The sequence below is a fragment of the Haplochromis burtoni genome, unplaced genomic scaffold (assembly GCF_018398535.1).
Source record: "Haplochromis burtoni strain Fernald_Lab_line unplaced genomic scaffold, NCSU_Asbu1 Contig_38, whole genome shotgun sequence".
Classification (NCBI taxonomy): Eukaryota; Metazoa; Chordata; class Actinopteri; order Cichliformes; family Cichlidae; genus Haplochromis; species Haplochromis burtoni.
The window spans coordinates 463725-485982 of NW_024582399.1; the positions used below are offsets into that span (position 1 = coordinate 463725).

At 41.1% G+C, this 22258-nt stretch overlaps 1 protein-coding gene across 1 annotated transcript in view; it reads left to right on the forward strand.

The window, feature by feature from the left end:
• Positions 1-22258, forward strand: part of lekr1 (leucine, glutamate and lysine rich 1) — a 101088-nt gene that overhangs the window by 15239 nt on the left and 63591 nt on the right. Inside the window, exon 3 of the mRNA XM_005920114.2 lies at positions 12968-13452. Within this exon, the coding sequence (XP_005920176.1) occupies positions 12968-13452 (485 nt within the window). The remainder of the gene's footprint in view (positions 1-12967; positions 13453-22258) is intronic.

The window sequence follows — 22258 nt, forward strand, 5'->3', positions numbered from 1 at the left end:
CCTTCTTTCTCCTTCTGGCTGTTTTTTTGTTCCTGTTCCACCCTCACCTCTCATGCCCCCTTTTCAGTCTGTTTTTGTAAATCTAGGAGAAGACGGAAAGATTAAGACAAAAAGACAGAGGGGGGAGAGGGAAATGTTTCATCAGTTCAATGCTTATCTGCTGTAATGACTGAGAAACAGCAGGGGGATTATTGTGCAATATTGTCACGGGTGTTGTCAGGGTACCGGGTAATACAAAGTGACAATATTGCATGATAACCTGCAGTTCATTACGAGGTCACTGCTGCTATTAGGAAGTAGTTGGTGGTGAAGGATGCGCACACATTATTGGACATTATTAATTGTTGTATATGTTTGTATTTTCTTGCGTCTTTATTCCTGTTTGGTAAAACACCCCAACTTCCTTGGAGGTCACGATGTCAAGTTGCATCTGAGCATAGGGGTGACAGGATCAAAGACTGCTTTTGCACCGATTTTTCAACAGAGAAGTTTGCTCGTATAAAAAATTATTTTCTCTATGTTTGCCGACTTTTTTCGCCACTTACAGTTAATTAATAGCGTGTTTTCTGGGTGCTTTCAACTAAATAATTATGGCAGATCCCATTAACTGAGGGATTTTCTCGTGAACATTCATTAACTTCGACATTCTGCTTTTCTCAGAAGGCGATGGTGATCCAGCCAAGCTCAGAACCTCTCTGTCTCAGTCATTCACGCGCATAGATTTTCTTTTTCGGATTCACTGAAGTGCTAAACGCTGCAGACAAAACACTTGTTTTCACTGGCTGGAGAAGGTGAAATGAGGCTGCATTTGCTGCGCTCCGCTGACTGCCATCGGTTCAGACAGACAGCCATTCAACCCAGTTTAAACTGCAAATGAAGGACACAAAATTAGGATAAGTAGGAAGACGACACGGATTCACCGACAAGCTGCACATCAACAAAAAAAATTGAAAACAGATACACAGGAAGGGCAGACACACACAGCTCAGTCGGCGTTACCTCCTTTAGCCCCTCTCCGCTGACTGCGCCCTGCCATGTCGTGCCGAGCCGTGTGTTGTGATGTGTGGCCTAGTGGGGCTAACGGAAGCACATGTGTTGTCTGCTAACTCTGATTAACGTAACAGACTACAATGCCTCTTCTCTCTCTGGCTTGCCCGGCTGTCCTGTCTCCACCTCCTGTGTCTGGACTGTGTCTGGGTTTCAAAACTCTCAGAAGACAAACCAAATCATCAGATCCTCTTGGCTTGATTGTACTGGTGTCATATAATTACAGTGCACTGTAGTCTATAGTGTAAGCAATCAAAAGGTTAAATCATACAATAGTTATAAAGTGCAGGGCCTAGGACAGTTTTTGGAGAGTTATTATCACTCTCAGGAGATTTCCTGTCTCACAATCAGCTCTTGAAAGGCTCAACTTGTTGTAAAGGCAACAGGTCTGTATGTGCAACAATGTAATATTTATGACCGTTTGATGTGCAAGAATGTCGATTATGGAATGGTAAATGAAACTCAAATATAAAAGCTGATAAAAACTTTGAGTTACAGACCTTCTTCTTATCATTATTTTTTGGTCTTCAACCTGCACATGTTACATGTTAGTAAGCTCATAATACTGTAATTAGTTTGACAGTCGTTAAACCACTTCATCAGGTGATGACCTCCATCTTGGACTGGTGTGAAACAGCGAAAGTGAGAATTAGTACCAAGTGTGAGGCCATGCTTCAGGAAAAAAGCAGGAAAAAAGTGGAGTTCCCACTCCAGGTCGGGAATGAGTGGTTGCCCCCAGGTGGAGGAGTTTAACTGTTTCACAAGTGAGGGGAGAGTGCCGGACGGATTGGTGCTTCATTGACACTGTTCTGTGTTCCTGCACCTTGAAAAGAGCCAACTGAGGTGATTCTGGCATCTAATCAGGATGCCTTCTGGGCTTGGGTGAGATGTTTTGGGTGTGTCCTACCAGAATGGGGCCCCAGGATTGAATCATTCAGCTGTTCCGGGAACACCTTGATCCAACGGCCAAGGTGGAGGAGGCTTAACTTTTCTAGAAGTGCTAGAAGATGGATGGAAAGCCACCTAGCTACACTGAAAGCTAAGCACTGAGTCACTTCAAAAAAAGCAGAGTGATTAACTCCCACACAGCCAAAGTCTTCAAACAGGCACACAAGCAGAGCAAAATGAACACAGCTAGACCTCTGCCCGCTGTCTGCTCCTCGAGCTATGGGTTTTGTTGTGTGCCGTGCCATGCCATGCCGTGCTGTGCCTCACCCAGTGTTTGTATGTGACGTGATGCGTGGCCGAGCGCCGGTCGAGGGGAGCCATAGGTGATTCTTTCCCTGCCGCTGCCCTTTCCCTGCCTCCACCCAATGGAACACGTGAGATAGTCAGCTAGGCGGACAGGAAAAGGAGGGTCAGGAAGGAGAAGACGTGCAATCCTAGACAGCATCCCCCTGTGAGCCCCACTATATTATCTTTCCTCTGTATTTATTTTTACAACCTGAGAAGTACCCCTCCAACACACATTTCAAACCTCTCCTTCCTTCCTTTGTCTCCTCTACTGACTTTTCCCTGATGCATTTGTGACCGTTGCTGATCATTTCAACCTCTCTTGCCTATGTACACACATCTGTGTGTGTAGGGGTGAGTGATGGATTCCTCAATGTTAATCTTCCATATAGGCACACACAATCCAGATACTGACCCCTAATCTTTGACCCTATTTAGTGAGGGGATTCAGCATTTCTGATTTGCTGTGGTGCACATTTTACTGAAGTGATCACAGTTATCCTGTGATGGAATATTTTTATCCTGATGGGAATCGTCTCATCCAGGTTTACAGTGTCCTCGCGTTACTGATTGCTTTTCAAAGTATGAAAATGATGGGAATCATGTGCTATGGCCTTTGAGGTCACCAGGTCTTCGATTTATTTTAATTTGTCCCTTGCTGTGCTTTCATTCATCCACTCTGCAGATCCCGCCTCCCCCCCCTTCCCTGGTCCTTCTGGTCACTCTCTTTTCTCCTCTCTGCTATTCACAGCTCCCAACCCCCCTTTGTGCCTTGTGACTGCAACCACCCCTCCCTTCTTGCTTTTCCACACACATACAAACACACACATGCACACACACGTAAGCTGAAATAGAAGAAGATATTCATTCACCGAGGCATGCACATGAGTGCGATGGTCGAAGAAGTAGGAAATATTCATGCACATGTCCACATCTACACTCACACACTCACTTAAAAACACACACGCACTCCTCATGTGATGTGTACGGTGCGCCACGGGGTCCAGATGAGTGGAATCTCAGTGTTGGCTCTCGCTACACTGAGCGCCACAGGGGGTCTTTATCGTCGCGAAAATCAACAAAGCTGCAGTCACGAAGTGCCGCCTTGATCCCACTCGCACACAATCAGGAACACCATGCACACCAGCGACGGACAAACAAAAAAATAAAAAGGAAAAAAAGAATAATCCGAAACACAGAAAAACAAAAAAACAAAAAACATGCTCACACGCACGAAAAAAGTGACATAGCTCTGAAATCCCCCCAAACATTCTCATATTGTCATGTGAAAAAAGAAGAGCACAGCAGGGCAGTGTTTTCTTTAAAGTGCACACACTCCACAAGCACCCTCATAATGTCACAGCCCAAAAAAGAAAATCATTAAAAAAAATTAGGAATAAAAAACCCACAAAAAAAACTCACGGGTAAGTCCCTTAACTACTTAATCCCTTCTTTAAATGCTTGCGTGATCTGCCATGTCTGTGATTTCACAGACGGACAGAGGCAGAAGCACGATCAAGTGCCAGATTAGCAGATAGAGAAAGCATTTGTTAGATTGAAAGAGCGAGAGAGAGAATTGGAAAACGAAAGCGTTTTGAAGGATACAGGTACACTTGCCTTTGTTTTTTTCCTCTAAATCCACCGCCCTTCATCATATCACTTGATTAAATCTAATCCTAATGCCTCTAATCCCCTGGGCACCCCCCAGCCCACCCTCCAAAAAATGCTTAAGTGCCTTGTACCCCAAAATGACATTTCTAGCATGACATCTCTTTCACTATTCCCTATTTCTGCCCCTTTATGTATGTGCATGTGGGTTATATATTACCTTCCAAAATTACACAACAGGGTACGTGGCTTTCAAGTACCGAGGATTAGTGGAAAATAAACTGTTTAGTCTGTCTGTCTGTGAATATCTGCAGTGGCCTGCTACAAATCTCTGTTTCTGTGCACTGTGAGCAACCTGCACGCTGCACCAAAAGTGTTGGCCTTACTTGACAAATATAAAAATAGGAAAAAACATGATTTTTTTTTCTTTCTTGGGTCAGATTTCGGCTAAGATGATATGGAATGGTATTAGTGTCTGTCTAAGTACTATGAAATTGCAGTACGACAGCCAAAGTTATATTTAAGGTTTAAGAAGACCAAAACAAGCTCGTCTAAGCCTTTTGAAGAGTCTGTTGTCTGCTGCTTAAGAGACAGATTACATTCTAGGTTTCCTAAAAACTAAATTTCAAAATACGTGAAAAAGGTATGTTTTTTGTGTTAATTATTGTCAGAGTAATCTAGTGTTCGTTAAAAAGTGTTCAAAATTTAAAACTGACGATCATTCATCTCATAAATTACGACTGTCGCATCAATATCAAAATTTGCAGTATTTCACGGCGCTATTATGTGTGACAGCAGACGGAGGTACATACTGCTGTGTATGTGTGCTCAGTGCATGGGGCTTTTTTGTGTGTTAGTAGCTGCATGCCTGTTGGGCCAGTTTTGGTCACGGAAAGCATGCTTGGGTGTGTGAATGAACATGAGGGGGTATGCTGTGTCCATGTGTGCGTATCTGATGTCTGCATATGTGTACGTGCGCAACATGAAGGGTCTGTGTTCGTGGCAGTGACCCACTTCTGGTGTTTTGACGAGCCAGATGGGTCACGGCAGCTGTAGCTTAGGAAGCAGAGTTGGCCTAGGGAGATGAGCAGGAAGAGAGGGAGGGAAAGGACAGTTGTTTGGGAGGAGGAAGAAAGAGGCAAGGACAAAGTGGAAGGAAAACTGGAGTAAAATGTCAGGAAAAGGAATGCCGAAGTGGCTGTAAAAGGAGAAAGGAGTTGTGAAATATTTGACAATATATGCAGTGAAAAAGTAAAATTATTAACAAGATAGAAGAAAGGAGAAGACGGGAGTTTTTCCTTCCCACTGTCGCCATGTGCTTGCTCGTCGGGGTCACATGATTGTGCTAATGTAAGATTTTTTACCTTACAATATAAAACACCTTAAAGCCACTATTTTTGTGATTTGGTGCCATATAAATAAAACTGAATTGAATTGAATTTATGTTTCTGCTGTCTGCATGATTACAATGACAACTGCACAGAAACACACGCATGCAGACAGTCAAAAAGTCATCACGTACATTAATTATGCTTCTTGTCCTGGAAAGACACTAACCACACACACAGAACGACCCCCACCCTGTTGTTTCCACTGGAACCCCAGCCCAACTAAGTGTTGCACATCAGGGGAGAAGTAATAGCACCATGTTTAATTGATGGAATATAGAGGAATTCTGGTGATAACAGGGACTGTAAACGTGTTGCAAGTCACATAACACAGGCTACAGTTTTCATACCTAATAGTTGTGGAGACAACCCGTACATTCAGTTAAAGTATAAGTGATCAGTCAGTAGTTACTGACTGAGGACTGAGACAGACACACAAACACTTACATAGCTACAGCTTTGCCAATGCACCCTGAGGCAGTAATGCATGGTTTGCATAATTTTGAACATTATGTAGGCTGACTAACAATCTCTCTCGGAGCAGATATGTATTAAACATACATATAAAACACAGGGTTCATTGCCTGAGTAATTAAACCAATGTGGTAGAAGTTTAAGAGCCTTATGTGGTCTGAAATCTAATGTTTTAAACCACTTTGGCAACAGTCCAGCATGCTAATGGAGTCAATCAAGGGACAGAATGAAAGGGAGATAAGAGCGAGAGAGAGAGGGAGCTGTGTTGTGTGCACTGAAGGACAAAGAGGTCTGGTGTGTAGAAGAGAAGCATCGGCTGCTGGCATGAAACATTCAAAGGGCAACACGACCTTTCTCCCCTTCCCCCTCACTCCCTCACTTTTCCCTTTCTTTTTCTGTCACTCCGCAGTTTTAATGTGTCGCCTTTCTTTCTTTCTCTCCTCCTGTCAGGTGTTTCTCCAGGCGTCTGTGCCCATGCCCGGCGTAGTAGTCATGTGCGAGCGTGTGGAGAGGTTAGGTTTTTTTTTTTTGCCATTTGAGCACTAAGTGAACGTGTCAGTGCCCAGGGCAAGGGGTCTCCCCGCGGGCTTGAACTCAGTCACGGGAGCACACAACCCACTGGTGGTGCAGACATTCTGCCCTCAGGGTGTGTATAAATGTGTGTGTGTGTGTGTGTGTGTGTGTGTGTGTGTGTGTGTGTGTGTGTGTGTGTGTGTGTGTGTGTGCTTGTTAATGGCGAGTGATTGTGTAAGTTTCCTGTTGGCCTGTAAATGCTTATATGACTAAATTTGCCTTTGTATGTGCCGGCCTATCTCTGCATCCTTTGTGTATACCATGTACATGTTTGTGCTTGTATCAGGGTCGGTTTTAACGTGTCCGTTTGTTTTGTCAATGTCTGCCTCCGCCTTTCATCTGCCTCCGTGCGTGCAGAATGTGTTTTAGGCTGTTTGAGCAGTGTGAGAAAGCGTCTGTGTGTGTGTTTGTGTACGTGTGTGTGTGTGTCTGAAACCATGGAGGAGGCACAATTCAGCCCTCAGGTCACTTAAACAGTGTGTATTGCCCCCTTGTTGTCTGTCTTCATGGCTACGTCATCATGGCTGGCATAAAGAACTCTCTCACCACACCCACCCTCCCACATGCACGCTCAAACGCACACAAATTTACATGCATAAGCATTTTCCAACAAAATATAAACCGTACTCTCTCTCTCACACACACACACACTTAGTAGTCTTTGCTGTATCTATGCCTGAAGGAACCACAAGGACATCTGCACAGTAAACACTAAACCCCCCTGAGTCTCAGTCCCAAATATTGCTCACAGTTGCATGCTCTAACTCTCCCCGGATCTCCCTGTCTCTCTCGCTCTAACAAATACACTCACAAATAGATAATAGGCCTGATTCTCCAGAGTGCATTCTGTGGCAATATAATGTAATAGGTTGTCATCTTGTGGAGCTTTTTCTCCATCCACCCGCACAATACACTCCCCCCCCTCTCTCTTTCTTTTCTGCCTTCTTTGTTTCTTTTTTCCCCCGTCAGCCTGTTTGTAGACCTTGATCAGGCCAAACATCCAACAATAGGAACTTTAAAATAACATTTAGTGAGCCCATTAGGAGCACTCCTTAGTCATTTCAAGCATCCAAAAGCACGGGGGATCGTGTGAAGGTAAGACGTGAACATACTTTGCTTAAAATATTTAGGAGTGGGAATTAACAAGTGTGTGTATAGCAATGTAATACTGCTAGATGGTGAATATTGCAAACATTATACCAACTATATGTCAGCTGATTTAAATTTCTGGATCAGCTTCAGTAGTAACAGTAGAGCTGTGCCCTCAGCCTTCAGGATTGCTGTGTTATTAATCGCTGAGCATAATGAGCGCATACAAAGTGATCTTCTAATTGTCTGTCTGTGTGTCGTGGCTGCTGAAAGACCGACTCCCGCTGTCTTGATGACATGAGGCAGATGCAATCTGCACCTTTACCTGATATGGATTGACAAGGTGCTAACACAGAGCAGGAGCACTCTGATAGGTGGGCACAGAACGAGAAAGTTGATTGTGGCGGCTGCAGAGACAGAGAAACAGGGCCTATCTTGATTAACCTGTCACCTGTCAATCATTTGTCATGTGACAAGCACTTTGCCACAATGGTGTGTTTTCTTTCAATCACGCCGATTACCCTCGTATTCCCTTTGACTTCTGTCTTAACTGTAAAGAAGAAAGAAACACAAGGCACAGAGGAAGCAAGAGATAACAGGACTGGAGATCATTTAATTAAACCCTTCTCAGTGTCTTTCAGGACTTTGAAGCAATGGCTTCCATTCTTTTGATCTCTGTCCTATTGACTGTCTTTTCATGTTTAGTATCTTTGCATGTCTTTAGACGTGTTTGTAGATCATCTCAAAGTACAAGTAATGGAATTTCTAGACACTATTTGAAAGCTGTCTATAGTCATGTGAAGAAGACAGTTTTTGGCAGGACTCTGTACAGTCCTGCTAAAAACTAAGCACACTTTTAAGCTTGTAAAAGCTTCTTTATTGGCAAAAACTTTTTTATCAGCCTCTCACATTCTTCTTTAAAATGCAGCTTTAGTTCAATGAGGTTTCTGCATATTTGTTGATGCACAGCTCTCTTAAGGTCCTACAAAGGTATTTTAATCAGGTTGATGCCTGGACTATGGGCCATTGCAACATCTTGATTCTTTTCTTTTTCAGTCATTTTGCTGTAGATTTTTTGCCGTGCTTGGGATATTTGTCTTGATGCATCACCCAGTTTCAGGCCAGTCTTTAGCTCTTGGACAGATGGCATCATATTTGACTCTAAAATACTTTGGTCTACATAGGAGTTCGTGGTTGCATCAATGACTGCAAGGTTTCGAGGTCCTGTGGCTGCAAAAGAAGCCCAAATCATCATCCCTCCACCTCTTAACAGTTGGTGTGAGGCCATATTTTATGAACACCTTTGTGAACTTTAACATTTAACTTGCTAACTGAGGTCTGTAGAGTCTGCAGTGTAGCTCTTCGTTTTTGCAATTTCTATGAGCATTCCAGGGTCTGATCTTGGGGAGAATTTGCTGTGGTGTTCGCAACTAAGAAGATTGCAGGATTATGTTAACAAACACCTGAATACACCAGAGCAACAAATTACCAAAACCTCTGCTTCTACAGAGGTCCTCACACTTGCTTCTACACAGCAAATTCAAAAGTGTTAAATTTTTTGGTGTTAATAGTCTCCTTGCAAAAGTAGAGTTAATTTTACTCTAAGTAGAGTCACATTCTTTTAATGTAACTCTGAGGTGTAAAATGATAGTAGTTAAAATCGAGTGTTAAAAATGAGTGTTTCTCTGTCAAATCTGGAGGTGTTACAATGGAAACATTAACTCTTGACCTCTTAACTCTGAACTCCTAGAGGGGCTATGACACCAACAGAGTAAATTCACAGACTCCGCCCCCAGCACGGCTCCAATCGAAGCTGAAGTGAAGCCGTTTCAGAACATTTTGCTCTACATATTTGAGTTGTTTGCCATGCTTGGTAAGTCATTTTTTCAAAGATTGTTTCAATTATTATTATGAGCTTTTACTTCTGTGGCTCTTTGGAGTTGAGACAAAGCTGTGTGAAAGGCATTAGCCATGTTGCTCGCTGATAGCATAATATTCTGTTTTAGCTAGCTGAAAGGTATTGTTTGCGGGCAAATACCACAGCCTTGAAAAAAGCTTGCATGTGAATTTTCAGTCAAACTTTTGGTCAAATACACCTAAAACAATGTCTAGAATGTGAAATGTTGGTATAATGGTGCTACTTGAAGCCTGAAAACGATCGCCCATAAAAAAAACGAGCAAACAGCAGTAGCAGACGTCCTGACTGGATTCTACGTTAGCATAGATCCCTCCAGAGTTTTGTGCACACGGTTTAGGTAAAAATGAAAAAGGTTGAGGTTTTACATTTAGTTCAGTATTACCTGTTGCCTGTGTCCTTGTCTTTTGGGAAAATACTTTACACAAGTAATGGCTCAAAGAGGATTCCTTTTTTTTTTTACTGTGCTGCAATTGTTTACTGGATTATTTGTGCCATTAATTAGTGTCAACTAATTTTTATTCAATCTCCGCACAGGATATGCTTGTGAAGATGGAATATGGGGGAGAGCAGAAGTGCGTTGAAGTTCCACAAAGGGATGAATGAAGGACATGCATATTGTATTGAAGAAATAAGTGATGAGAATGCTGTTATTTGCATTTACCATGTCAGACCTTTTGATAAACAAAATTCTAATGAAAGTGAGAACATGTATACTGTTACATCTTTCAGAAAATGTTTTGAAATTGTGGTGCACAGTTCAGAATAAATGTTTTTCAAAAACCATTGCATCTTTTTAGTAAATGTTTATTTCCAAAAGAAATTTCTAGAAGTTCAGAACAGTAAAATTCCCGCTTTTTAGAATGAATTAGAAGATAACTCTTACGTAGTTAAACTAAAATACTCTTTGAGAGTTAATATATAAACTCTTAACACCAAGTGTTAAATTATCAACTCCAGACAGATTTGGTGTTTAACACTAAATCAGAGTTAACGTACCAACTCTCCAAAAAGAGTTAAATTAACACTCTCTGGTGTGGACCCATATAGACACTTTAATAGTGTTGAAATCAAATCCGACAGTGTTAATTTGGACATGCTGGATTTGCTGTGTATGTATTTATTCGTGCAATTAATTACTTATGTTTCACACAACCTTATAGAGCTCAGTGAAAGCTCTCTTTATCACATGCTCAAATGTTATTCTCAAAGTAAATTAGTGTGTATTTATTATGGAAATAATGTAAATGATGAATTTATATATATATACATATATATATATATACACGGACAGACACGGACAAAATGGTGGTGGCTAACCAACCGGACATAGTGGTGGTAGACAAACAGAAGAAGACGGCCGTAGTGATCGATGTAGCGGTTCCGAATGACAGCAATATCAGGAAGAAGGAACACGAGAAGCTGGAGAAATACCAAGGGCTCAGAGAAGAGCTCGAGAGGATGTGGAGGGTGAAGGTAACGGTGGTCCCCGTGGTAATCGGAGCACTAGGTGCGGTGACTCCCAAGCTAGGCGAGTGGCTCCAGCAGATCCCGGGAATAACATCGGAGATCTCTGTCCAGAAGAGCGCAGTCCTGGGAACAGCTAAGATACTGCGCAGGACCCTCAAGCTCCCAGGCCTCTGGTAGAGGACCCGAGCTTGAAGGATAAACCGCCGCAGGTGATATGATTTATATATATATATATATCAAAAACCACCATCTATTTTGCAAGGAGCTGTAATAAATGATATTATTAAAAATAAAATAATTAATAATAAAGGTTTGCTTGCCCTGCAGTCATACTTTAACATAATTTTTCAAAATACACACAACCAGTGAAAATATATTGTTTCAAATGTCCGGTTTCACCCCTTAAATGTTTATTACTTTACTTTTTTCTCCTTTCCTCTGTCATGCTCTGGAAAGGAGGAGTTGAATAAAATGAGTCTGAAATAAAATAACCAGTGCCATGTACTACCATGGATTGTGGGTCTTGTGTTAAAATTGGGGAAAGGTCACTGGGTTCTTAAAACAAATGGGTTAGTTCACTTGTGAAGCAAGAATCTCCACAGTAATCCCTGTGAACGATAGATGTCTAAATGTGTCATTGCAATCACAAAACCACTAAAATATCACAAATAAATGTGAACACCAAATTTCATGGTCATTACTTCTAGATAGTGAAAGTACTCTCGAACTAATAGATCGTCAAATGGGTAAAAGTAATTACTTAACCTTTGAGACTTGACCAAAATAATCTGTTTTGTACGCTGTTGTACTCTCAAGCATGCCATCTTTGTCTGCAAGTTTATTTCATCTTGTTTACATCATGTAGCAATTTATTTGGAGCTTTCTGACATGGGAGCTGACAGCATGCCATCCAAATATCTGTTGCCTCGCTGTAACATGTCATCATAAAGATGAAAGCTCTAGGGATACAATCTTATCCCTCATAAGCCTGAAAAAAGCTTGGAGAGAGTACATTGACAGAAAGCAGGAATTATTTAGGAGAGAGGACAGACATCGGTGAAGACAAAATCTGAAGGAGGGATCAGAGTATCTGTGCATCTACAACTTTGAACTGCTGACAGATAGAGTAAAAATACATTTTTGACACAGTGGTTAAAGCAGATTGTGATCAATAACAGGACCTGCAGTTCACAGTCTGAATGTGTTAGCTATCTTTAGTCTCCCCATACATGATTTAACCCATTAAAATCATATTCTAAACTCATCCTTAGTTTGATATCAGACAAAAAATGATAGATTGTAAATTTATTTGCATAATATATGCTATATACAGGGTGTATCAAAAAGAATCATCTGGTTTCAAAGTGGTTTAATCTCGCAGTTGTTAACGATTGACATGGGTAGAAAGAGGAGATTCATGAGTTTCAGTGGTTCCTGGTAGTTTCAGTGACAGTAGACACGCCCCAAGAACTATAGGATTAGTTTGACTCTCGGTATGGACATTAAGTACTTATGATCAAAAGTTTTGTATGTAAATTTTATATTCAACCATATATTTTGAAATTTACGCCATCTTCCATGTCCATTACTTTAAAAAGTGTAGTGTGAAGTAAAAACGACTTGTAGACTTATAAAACTTGACTTACAAAGCAAGAGGAAGCCAGTTCACCTTCACTTAAGAGAAGGACAGCCATCCATTTTCTTAATTGTTTATTCAATTCAGGGATGTGAGGGGGCAAACCCAGCTGTAACAGGGCAACTTTTTCCCATATCTGATATAATAATGATATACCTAAAGGGCAATTAAATAATGTGATCCTGCAGAATTTACTGTCCATTTAGTGTGAAAGTGATCAGTGATGCAGCTAGTTGTATGAACTGTTGTTACGTCCTTTGCTTTAAAATAAAAATTGTGGATTTTCTTCTTTTCTTTTAGACATGCCACCAAAGTGGTTTGGTTGTGCTTTCGTGCTGCTATCAATTAGATTCAAAGCACAATCAATTCTTCTGGTCACGTCTTTGTTTTTTAAGTTAGTGTTAATACTCTAAATAGATAACCACTTGTTTCAAATGAAGACTCAGCTATAAAGAGGTGCGGGTGTGAAAATGTTTTTCTAAATAGTTGCACTTCATTTAGTATTTTTAACACCTTGTTTGTTTTTGCCCTCAGATGGAGCGCACTGAGACGGTGTGCTGCTACTGCGGCGTAAGCTACCTCATCTTCCACGAGTTTCATCAGCTCCGCACCCAGCTGGCTCAGTTAGAAGCTGAGCTCCAGGACCTGAGAGAGACTGCCCAAAAAGAGAAGGCCCAGCGTGAAGCACTGGAGCTGGGCCGGTTGGAGTGGGAGAGGGCACTTCGGCTGGAGATGCAGAGACAAGCAGAAATCAGAGAGAGAAACACACGAGAAGAGCTAGAAGAGAGGAACCAAAATGCAGTGAGAGCTCTGAGAGATGAGTTTGAAGCAGAATCTGAGAGTACAAGGAAAGAGGTGGAAGAGGAGCGTCGGAAAATATATAACGAAAAAGAGAGTCGAGTTAGAGGAGAGCTGGAGAGGAGGAGCGACGAGAGAGAGAAAGTTCTGTGTGACGCACTTCAAAAGGCCAATAAAAATTCAGACGAGCTGAGAAAAGAACTCCAACAGCTGGAAGAGAGGTGAGGTTTGGAGGTGTCTGTACTTCCCATCACTGGTGTGAAATGATCGCCGTTGCCAGGTTTCGTGTGGGCAATTATCCCGTGAGTCATGTTATTCACACAAAAACACAAAAACTCGACTCTCAGGCACATCAGCTACCCCGCAGGCCCACATGAATATGTACATCTTGAAATATAGTTTGCTCTGTAATTATAACTTCTGCAGTCATCTTCCACACCGTCATCATAGCCCAGTGCCTGTTTTGGGCGCTGTTACAATGTGAGGATAATGAGCCAAAAGGAAAGTGAGCTTTTTTTAAAAAAAACTTGTGTCAAGTAAAAACATACCGCCTTTCACTTTGGATCAGCAAAGATGCAAGGGAGGGCAGAGGCTATTTCTGGATCAGGATGTGTGGAGGTGTTTGTTGGACAAAAGATATCCCTGCAGGTTTTGGAGCTTTGCAGTGTTGCTGCTTGACTGACAGCTTTTATCTAATTACCCTGTGAGCACTGATGAAATTTCTCCTTTTTTCTGTAGTAGAAGAAAAGCAGTTTGCTCTAAAGCACGCTCTACCAGTGCAAAATACATACAGGTGGCTGTCCAAGACCCTCAGATTTAAAGAGGAAAGATGATATTCAGTACTCACTGTCATGCGTTGGCACTGAACACTCACACGGAAGGAAGTTGATAGACAGCTTTTTCCATTAAAACCAGCTTTCTCGGACCATCATTTATTGCTGTGCCTCTACCCGCCTACACATGTACTGTATCAGCTGCATGCAACAGGCTCCGGCATGTTTCCAGAGGGCTGTTGACAGCTATTCTGGGAAATGTAAGTGCACACCAGTAGTGGAGTTGCTTATGCTGCTCATAAAATGTATAGCAGAGGGATCATAGTTTGCAATTATTATAAACACATACTGTATATTAGTTTTAGCTAATATTAATCCCTAGTGCGTATGTGTGTGTGTGTGCTGCAGAATCATGAAGACGATGGTAAATTTGCTGTTGCCATTTAATTTTTTTTCCCACTTAGTATGCTCAAGTTCAGGAAAAGTTGACATCATGGAGTTAGGGAAAGTCGGTTTTTGTGTGTGTTTGCACTTATCCGTAATATGGTGCACACACACACTCACTCACACACAAACAAACAAACAGGTGGTTAAGACTCCTGCTGGCTTACTTACATCAGCCTTCACATTTTTGGTAATCAAATGGCAGGCGTCCGCGAACAAACAACCATCAAAGGCTTGCTTACGTTGCTGCGTTTATGGGAAATATGTAGGAAATGCATTTAATGTTGTGACTCATGAGAAAGCTACGAACAGCCCAAACTATTAGAAGTCTGTGCTGTTATAAAACAAAACAAAAAAAAATTACACAGTTCTAAAGCAACTCGCCCTGTAAGTGACTGACACACACACCTGCACGTACACCTTGCAAACCACAAATTACCAGTTTACACCATTAAATTTGAGAGGATATTGTGGATCAACAGAGTTAAAGGGTCGTTCATTAAAACACACGCTGACAATAAAAAAATTCTACATTAGCTCATTTGGAAGCCATTCAAATAAAGGCCCTCCCAGGAGTTTTCCCTTGATTGACATTTTTCTCTTTGTTGGCCTGTTTGGATGAGACATCTTGTACCTATTACTCCAGCATGAGTTTTGATGACTTCATGTAGTTCTTGGTAATAATGCTGTAGCGTTTCTCCACCAACCTTCTGCATGATCAGATGCAGAAAGTGGAAATGTGTGGTTGTTCTGCAAGAGCCTCTTTCGAGCCAAGATCTACTTTTAAAGTCTCCCAGTATCTGTCAGCCCAAACCACTTTTTTCATGTGTACACAACACACAAGATAGTTCTTTAAATGAGAAAAGTGGAAACCTGTTTATCTCCTAGTCAGTAGGAGCTGACTGGAAGCCTTGGGCAAGCCATGAGGTGGCTTGGTCACAAGGTCACACACAGCATAAATAGGATGATCTATATTACTACAGTCACACCAGAGGAAATAGTGAGACAGCAGCCTGACGAAAGTCATTGTGACTGTGCGCAATGAATTTGCAAATTTGCTGCATTTGAAATGCTTGCATCAAAGGCGGGGGCAAGATTTGCGACCACTTTCAGTTAGTTGCCGTATTTAAAGTTAATCTGTCAAGATGGTGAAGTTGGCAATTACATGTAATCTGTGATAATACCCAGTTAACTGTGATAAATCCATGAAAGTTGCAAATCTGTTGCCGTCTACAACAGATTTGTGGATGGAAAGTCTGTAACATTAAACAGAAGTTTAAAATTGACTATATACATTCATTGTTCAGCCAGAATCTCATAGACCTGAAACAGAAAGTCCTCCACGAATAGTTGCTGCAGGACGGCAATTTAGGGCTGACTCCGACTGATTGCAGTGTCTCAGCTGTCTGTCAACAATCACCTTGAAAAGTTTCGATCGCAGGACCAATTGGACACAGCTACATGTGATCATTTGCAGAATAGAAAAAAATGAGTACCATCACCTGGCAACCAAAGGTTTATCCTGGTAACAAGGAGGTTATCATGCTGTTTTTGCTGTAGTGTGACTGAACCACAAAGTGGTGTCAAGTTTATTTTCTGAAGGGGGAAGGTTTTGTTCCTGAACTCTCCATTCAAAAAGGTGTTGCCCTAGATTTGATGGTATTGTCCTTTAGCAGCGTAAGAATATCTGTGTCAGCAGCAGAGATAACAAAATGGAAAAGTGATATTACTTTGGAAGCAATGCAACCTACAGTTTCACCAAATGACAAACAAACACACCTAGCTGGTCACAGTGTTGGATGAAAAGTCAGTAAAGCACATATCAGATTCTGACTAAATGATGTCAGAGCTCTGCCTGCATGTGAAGAAAGTTTCTGAGATCACACCGTTCCAGCCTTCTTGACATCAGATGTAGCTTGCTTTTAAGCTTGTTGACTAAACCAATCACTGTGATTACATATTTATCATTGCCTTGCAGCTCTAAATTAAACTCCTTGAGCAGGTCATTGAGATCTGTCAGGAACACTAAATCCAAAAGCTACTGCTGAATATTCTACGTTTGGAAAGCTTCAGAAGATTTAGGATTTCAGGCAGTAATTTGGTGAATCTTGCCAGAAATTTAACTCTGCTTAGCCGCGTAATGCCTGTGTGCTGCAAAATAACCTTCTCTGGATGGCTCCTGGCCTGAATGGAATACATAATCTTTGCTACAACATCCATCATCTCTGTCATATTTAAAATGTTTACCCTAAAGTCTTTACTTGTGAATTATACAATGATAATTAGGGAAGTCTGGAAAACATTCACTTTGTTTATACAAAGAATTGAACCCACCAGTGCAACCTGGCATCACTGATGGAGATTAGCTTAAACTGAAGAGAAAAACCACTCGGTGGATTTCTCCTCAGCATCCTTTGCCTTTCCCTCATTTGTTTGTAATACTTTCTCAAGATGGTTGTATGTCTTTGGAACCACGATTTCCCTTTTGTTGTCAAACTAACAGAAGAGCATGTTTATTCTACATTCTTTTAAACAGCTTTAACATCCTTGAAAGCCTTTTTGTCCGTTTGAAAAAATGTGACTGATGCAATAAAATGTCATCATGTCAGCCTGACCCTTGGCAGTGGGTCAGGTAAAAACTGAGTGTTGCTTACGAAGCTTTCCATTCCTATACTTTTGGAGTGCATAGAGTTGTTTTGCACTTTTTAGAAATGCCAAACCTACTTTCCTTCCATTGCTATGCCAAGCTGGCATTGCATATAAAACACATGAGCTTTGAAAGTTTTACATTTATTTTTTTGGATTCCATATTTGTTTGCCTACTTAGTTACCTAAATAGTTGACTGTGGACATCAATCAACCTGTCAAATTTAACACCGTGAATGAACTAAAGTGTACACACAGAAAACCACTAATAACTTTTTATCTTGTAGCTCTGGGTGGAGTACACTGTTCATGAAATCTGAGAATCAATACCGTATTTTTTGGACTATATGGCGCATTAGCCTCGTGGAGTAATCTGGGTCCAAAACTCCATCCACTTCAGGTCCCAAAGTCACTGCAACATCACTGAGAGTTAAAAACTGTCTAAATTCTTTCATCTTTAACAAAATGATCAGCGTTGCTTTACCATGTGTAACAATTAAGTTTAACATCCTGGCATCCATGAAAACAGAATTTATTAAATTTAACAGAGTTAGAAGTTAGCAGGAAGTTAGCTCGCTAGTTTCCACCTAAACATGATATAGCATGTTCTGACTGAGAGACTTATGAAACAAATTAAAATATACAGCTCTGCTATGACTTCCAACATAAATGAAGGCAGAAAACGAAACAGCAGTGACGTTTGTAGGGTTACTGAAGTTGCACTAGCTGTTAAATAAAGCGACCCACCTATGTTAGTATAACATAAACACAGTGAAGCTGGAGGATGAATGCTAACCTTTTTCCACTCGGGAGGGTTCCCGATGGTTAGGGACAAATGCAATCGCATGGCAGGATGCTGTAAATGGACCAAACTTCAGTCAGGAGAACAACTGAGATGATCCATCCACAATACGAGGTTAGTCATTGATATACTGCAACAACATGGGAATAGAGCAGCTGCCAGAGAATTCAACATTAATGAATCAATGGTACGGAAGTGGAGGAAGCAAGAAGAATGAGTTGAGTAAAATTTATGTTATCTGACTGTTTTGTTTCGCTTAATGCGCCTTATGTATGAAAACAGACCCGTTCATTGACAGTGCACCTTATAATCCACTGCGCCTTACCGAAAAATACGGTACTTGTACTGACCAGTAGAGCACCTTTGGGATGTGAAGGAACCAGAGATTGTCATCATGGATGTGCAGCTGACAAATCTGTAGCAGCTCTGTGATGCTATCATGTCCATATGGACCAAAATGGCTGATTTCTAGGACCTTGCTAAATTTGTGCCACAAAGAACTGAGGCAGTTCTGGAGGCAAAAGAGGGTTAAACTCAGTGCTAACACCGTGTACATAACAAAATGCCCAGTGAGTGTAGGCTGAACTGATTGGGACCAAAGCACACTGGGAATTTATTATACCAAACGATTTCATTTTAAACGTTCAGATCATATAATGGATAGTGACTGTATATACTGTATATACTGTAGTACTGTATAGTGTAAACAGAGTGTAGTACATGAGTGAAGTACATGTTCTCCCTGGTACTCTGGCTTCCGCCCACAGTTCAAATACATGCTTGTTAGGTTAACTGGTCATTCTAAATTGGCCTTAGATGAATGGTTGATTTACTGCTCACTACCTATTAAGTACCCACTGGGAACATTGTAAATACTATCTGGCAAAAACAATAATTAGTATATTAGAATAATATAAGGAAATACCAAGAAATTACAATATACAGTAGGAATGCCAAAGTCTGGTTTAAGCTTCCAATATGGGTTGGTTAATGATGGATATTTTACTGTAATTTACAGTTTGTGTGTGTATGTGTGTGTGTGTATACACCAAAGCCGTTGTGCTCATATGGCAAGCTGGGTTTTAGGGTGTCCGTATGTTGTTATTTGTGTGATAGACTGGTGAGCCAATCCCCAATCTGGTGTAAAGCTGATTATCTCTCTCTCTCATACGGCGTCTCTTCATGGAGCCAAAAACACATGTACACAACACACACAAACAAAAGCACACACAGTCGGAGTCTAAGGGCCAAGGGCAGGTCAGGACGTCAAAGTTCAGACAGAGGTAATGACACAGTGAGAGGCCAGCATGGGCCGACAGCAAGGGAGTCTCTTTCTTTTTATACAGATATGAATGAATGTTTCATGCCAGGAGGGTACTGCCTCTGTTTTAATACTGTTTTTCTTCTTGAGCCAGAACATAGACACGATCAGACCTCCCTGAACTGGCCTTCCTACTCCCACATACACACAAACTGAAACCAAACCCTCACACAGGTTTTTCTTTGCTTCTTTTGATAATCTGTTAGCTGTCTGATCTTGTGTTGATCTGACAGGATAGGAGATTTCTGTGTGTGTGTGTGTGTGTGTGTGTGTGTGTGTGTGTGTGTGTGTGTGTGTGTGTGTGTGTGTGTGTGTGTGTGTGAGTACACATTCAGTGGGAGAACCTGACTGGTAACGTTACAAAAATAACCAAAAAAGAAACCCCACCCCTTTACACAAGCTAAACCTAACCGAAAGTGTCACCTGTCTGACCTCGAGTGTTTTTTAACGACACGTGTGTTTGAATGCGTGCGTGTGTCTGTGTAACAAGCGTGTGACAGAAAAAAGAAAGGTGAGAAAAACCGTCATGTGCGCAGTGCAATTAAACCTGGTTTTAAAATGTCACCTGCTACGCAAGTTCAAGCACAAACAAGCTGGAGATGTTTTGGTGTTGATGAGTAAAGATTAAAAAGATAGAAAGGGAAAGAGATAAGTGCTGTTTTTAGTTCATATTAGAAACCAGAAAAGCACGTCATATCCAGCTTTCGCCCAATGATGTCTCACATCATCTGTGGACTTCTACTTTTCATGTTCCTACAATCTACTTCTATCATTCAGATGAAGACTGCAGCATTTTTATTGCTTGTCCTTGGGATCACATGCTGAGGCAATGTTCCACATTTTTATTGGCTCTAGTTTAAAAAAAATAAACACATTTCGGTCTCACAATAAAAAGTAGCTCAAAGAGATCTACAGATGCATCACCAACAAAACCCAAAGCTGATTACAGTCAAAAGATTTTTAGCAGTAAAAAAAAGGAATACATGACTGGAACAAGACTGCATAAAGCCTTAAAAACAAACTTCAGCTTCCGTTACGCGCAATGTGCTTACTTAGTGACTGAGTTGGGGAAACTGCTACCGTGCATCGTTTGTGTTAGTCTTTGTTTCGTTTAGTTGTGCTTGCCACACAAGCACACTCTTTGCCCCACATTTAGTGTGTTAAAGCTCACCTTAAGCACCTTATTTCAGTTGTAAGGTTTTTATCAGGACATGATAATGAAAAGATCATCTGGAACTACAATCTCAGATGATCAACAACAAGTGAGATTTATTAGTTTTAATTAATCGGCCCCAAAATGCAGAATCAATGGAGTCAGTCGGTTACCTTTAGCAGCAATAACGACGTAATTCTTTTCTGTGTGACTCAATCAGTGTCTTACATTGTTGTGGTGAGTGTTTTGTTTCGGACAGCTTTTCTTCATTGAAATTTTGTTAATGCGGTGCTCTGCTGGGTTGCTGGAAACCCTTCCACAAAAGCTATACTGGTCTTTTTCCAGTTGTACCTTCAAGAACTTTAACATTTAGCGTGATAGCTGAGCATTGTAGAGTCTGAGATGTAGCTCTTGGGTTGTTGCAGTTTCTCTGAGCATTGCACGGTCTGACTTTGAGATGAGTTTGCTGGGACCTCAATTCCTGGTAACTGTCTAGAGTGTTTTCCACTTGTGGATAATCTCTCACTGTAGAACGATTTATACTTCCATATGTTTGGAAATGGTCTTGTAACACTTTCCAGATTGTTAGGCAAAACGTCTGCTTTCATAGAGGTGCTCACAAATGCTGATGATTAGTTAATCAAGTTACATTTGATTAACATCGCTTTGCTATTAATTCTTGTGGAAGCGTTTCTTTTTAAGAGTTATTAACAACCAGTTGATTTTTCGCTATGTCCTGATATGTAGAGCCTTAGAATTGAAAGAGTGTTTACTTTCTCTAATTCAGATTACATACAGCTGATTGCAGCTTTATTAATGTTCAAAATTGAACCTTTAAGGGCAGTCTTACAGTCCAGAACACGTCCTTGATAGTCAGGAATGCTGAGCGGGCAGTCAAGGAGGCTATGTACTTGAAAAGACAATGACCATCTCTGAATCGAGGAGGGAGGCTATACACCATCTTACAATGCTATGATTGCAGCCATTCCCCAATTCTCTGTGAATGGTACTCATGGCCCCTGATTAATGATCAGTAGTCTTTGATCAATGGGCTTTGATCAGTGGTTGTCGATCAGTGGTCATGACAATTTGCATATTAATGATCAAGAAACTGACCTCCCCGCCCATTGTTCCTTCAGGGGTGCTGGTTTCAGTCATTATGCAATCAATAAGATTGGGGAAACATGCAGTCAGCTGAGAATGACGAAGTCACTTGGATGAGTGACAAAACGTTTCTCCCACGGAAAACGCTACGTCGAGATGAACAGAAGCTTTTCCTTAACTGGATGACTGAGCATGCATCAAGACTTATAGTTGTTACATATGATTTTTAAAGCAGATGCAAACCTGTTTTTGTAACAAAGTTAACTCTTGTTGAAGTTTAGATAAAAATCACCATCTGGTGCCTGACTTCTGCGCAAAGCAACTGCAGTTCTACAAAAGAAACATTTACACTCTGTGATTGTTTGCCTAAAAAGAATCTAGCATTTTCAAGTCTGTTTGTACAGGGAGTTATGAAGAGAGGTTGGACCCAGTCAGGTGGTACACTAGTTTGCGTCACTTTGCTGATCTGAAAGAGTTAAGAGAACATAAGGGAACTGAAAAGTTCATCGCTGTATTTGAGGCAAAAATAGATTTGAGGATGGCTCATACAAAGGGGTTCCCTTTGTATGAGTCACTGATGAATAGGTATGGACGGACAAAGGTTACTTCACTGAAGACAGGTTGATATTGCTTGTGTGCGAGCATTGAAAGGACTGTCTGGGGTTTTTTATGCTCTGCTTGCTTCTTCCTGGCTGACTTGTCTCATTCTTGATTCAAATACAGTGTTTTGATGTGAGTCTGTGTATACAGGGAGTGCAGAATTATTAGGCAAGTTGTATTTTTG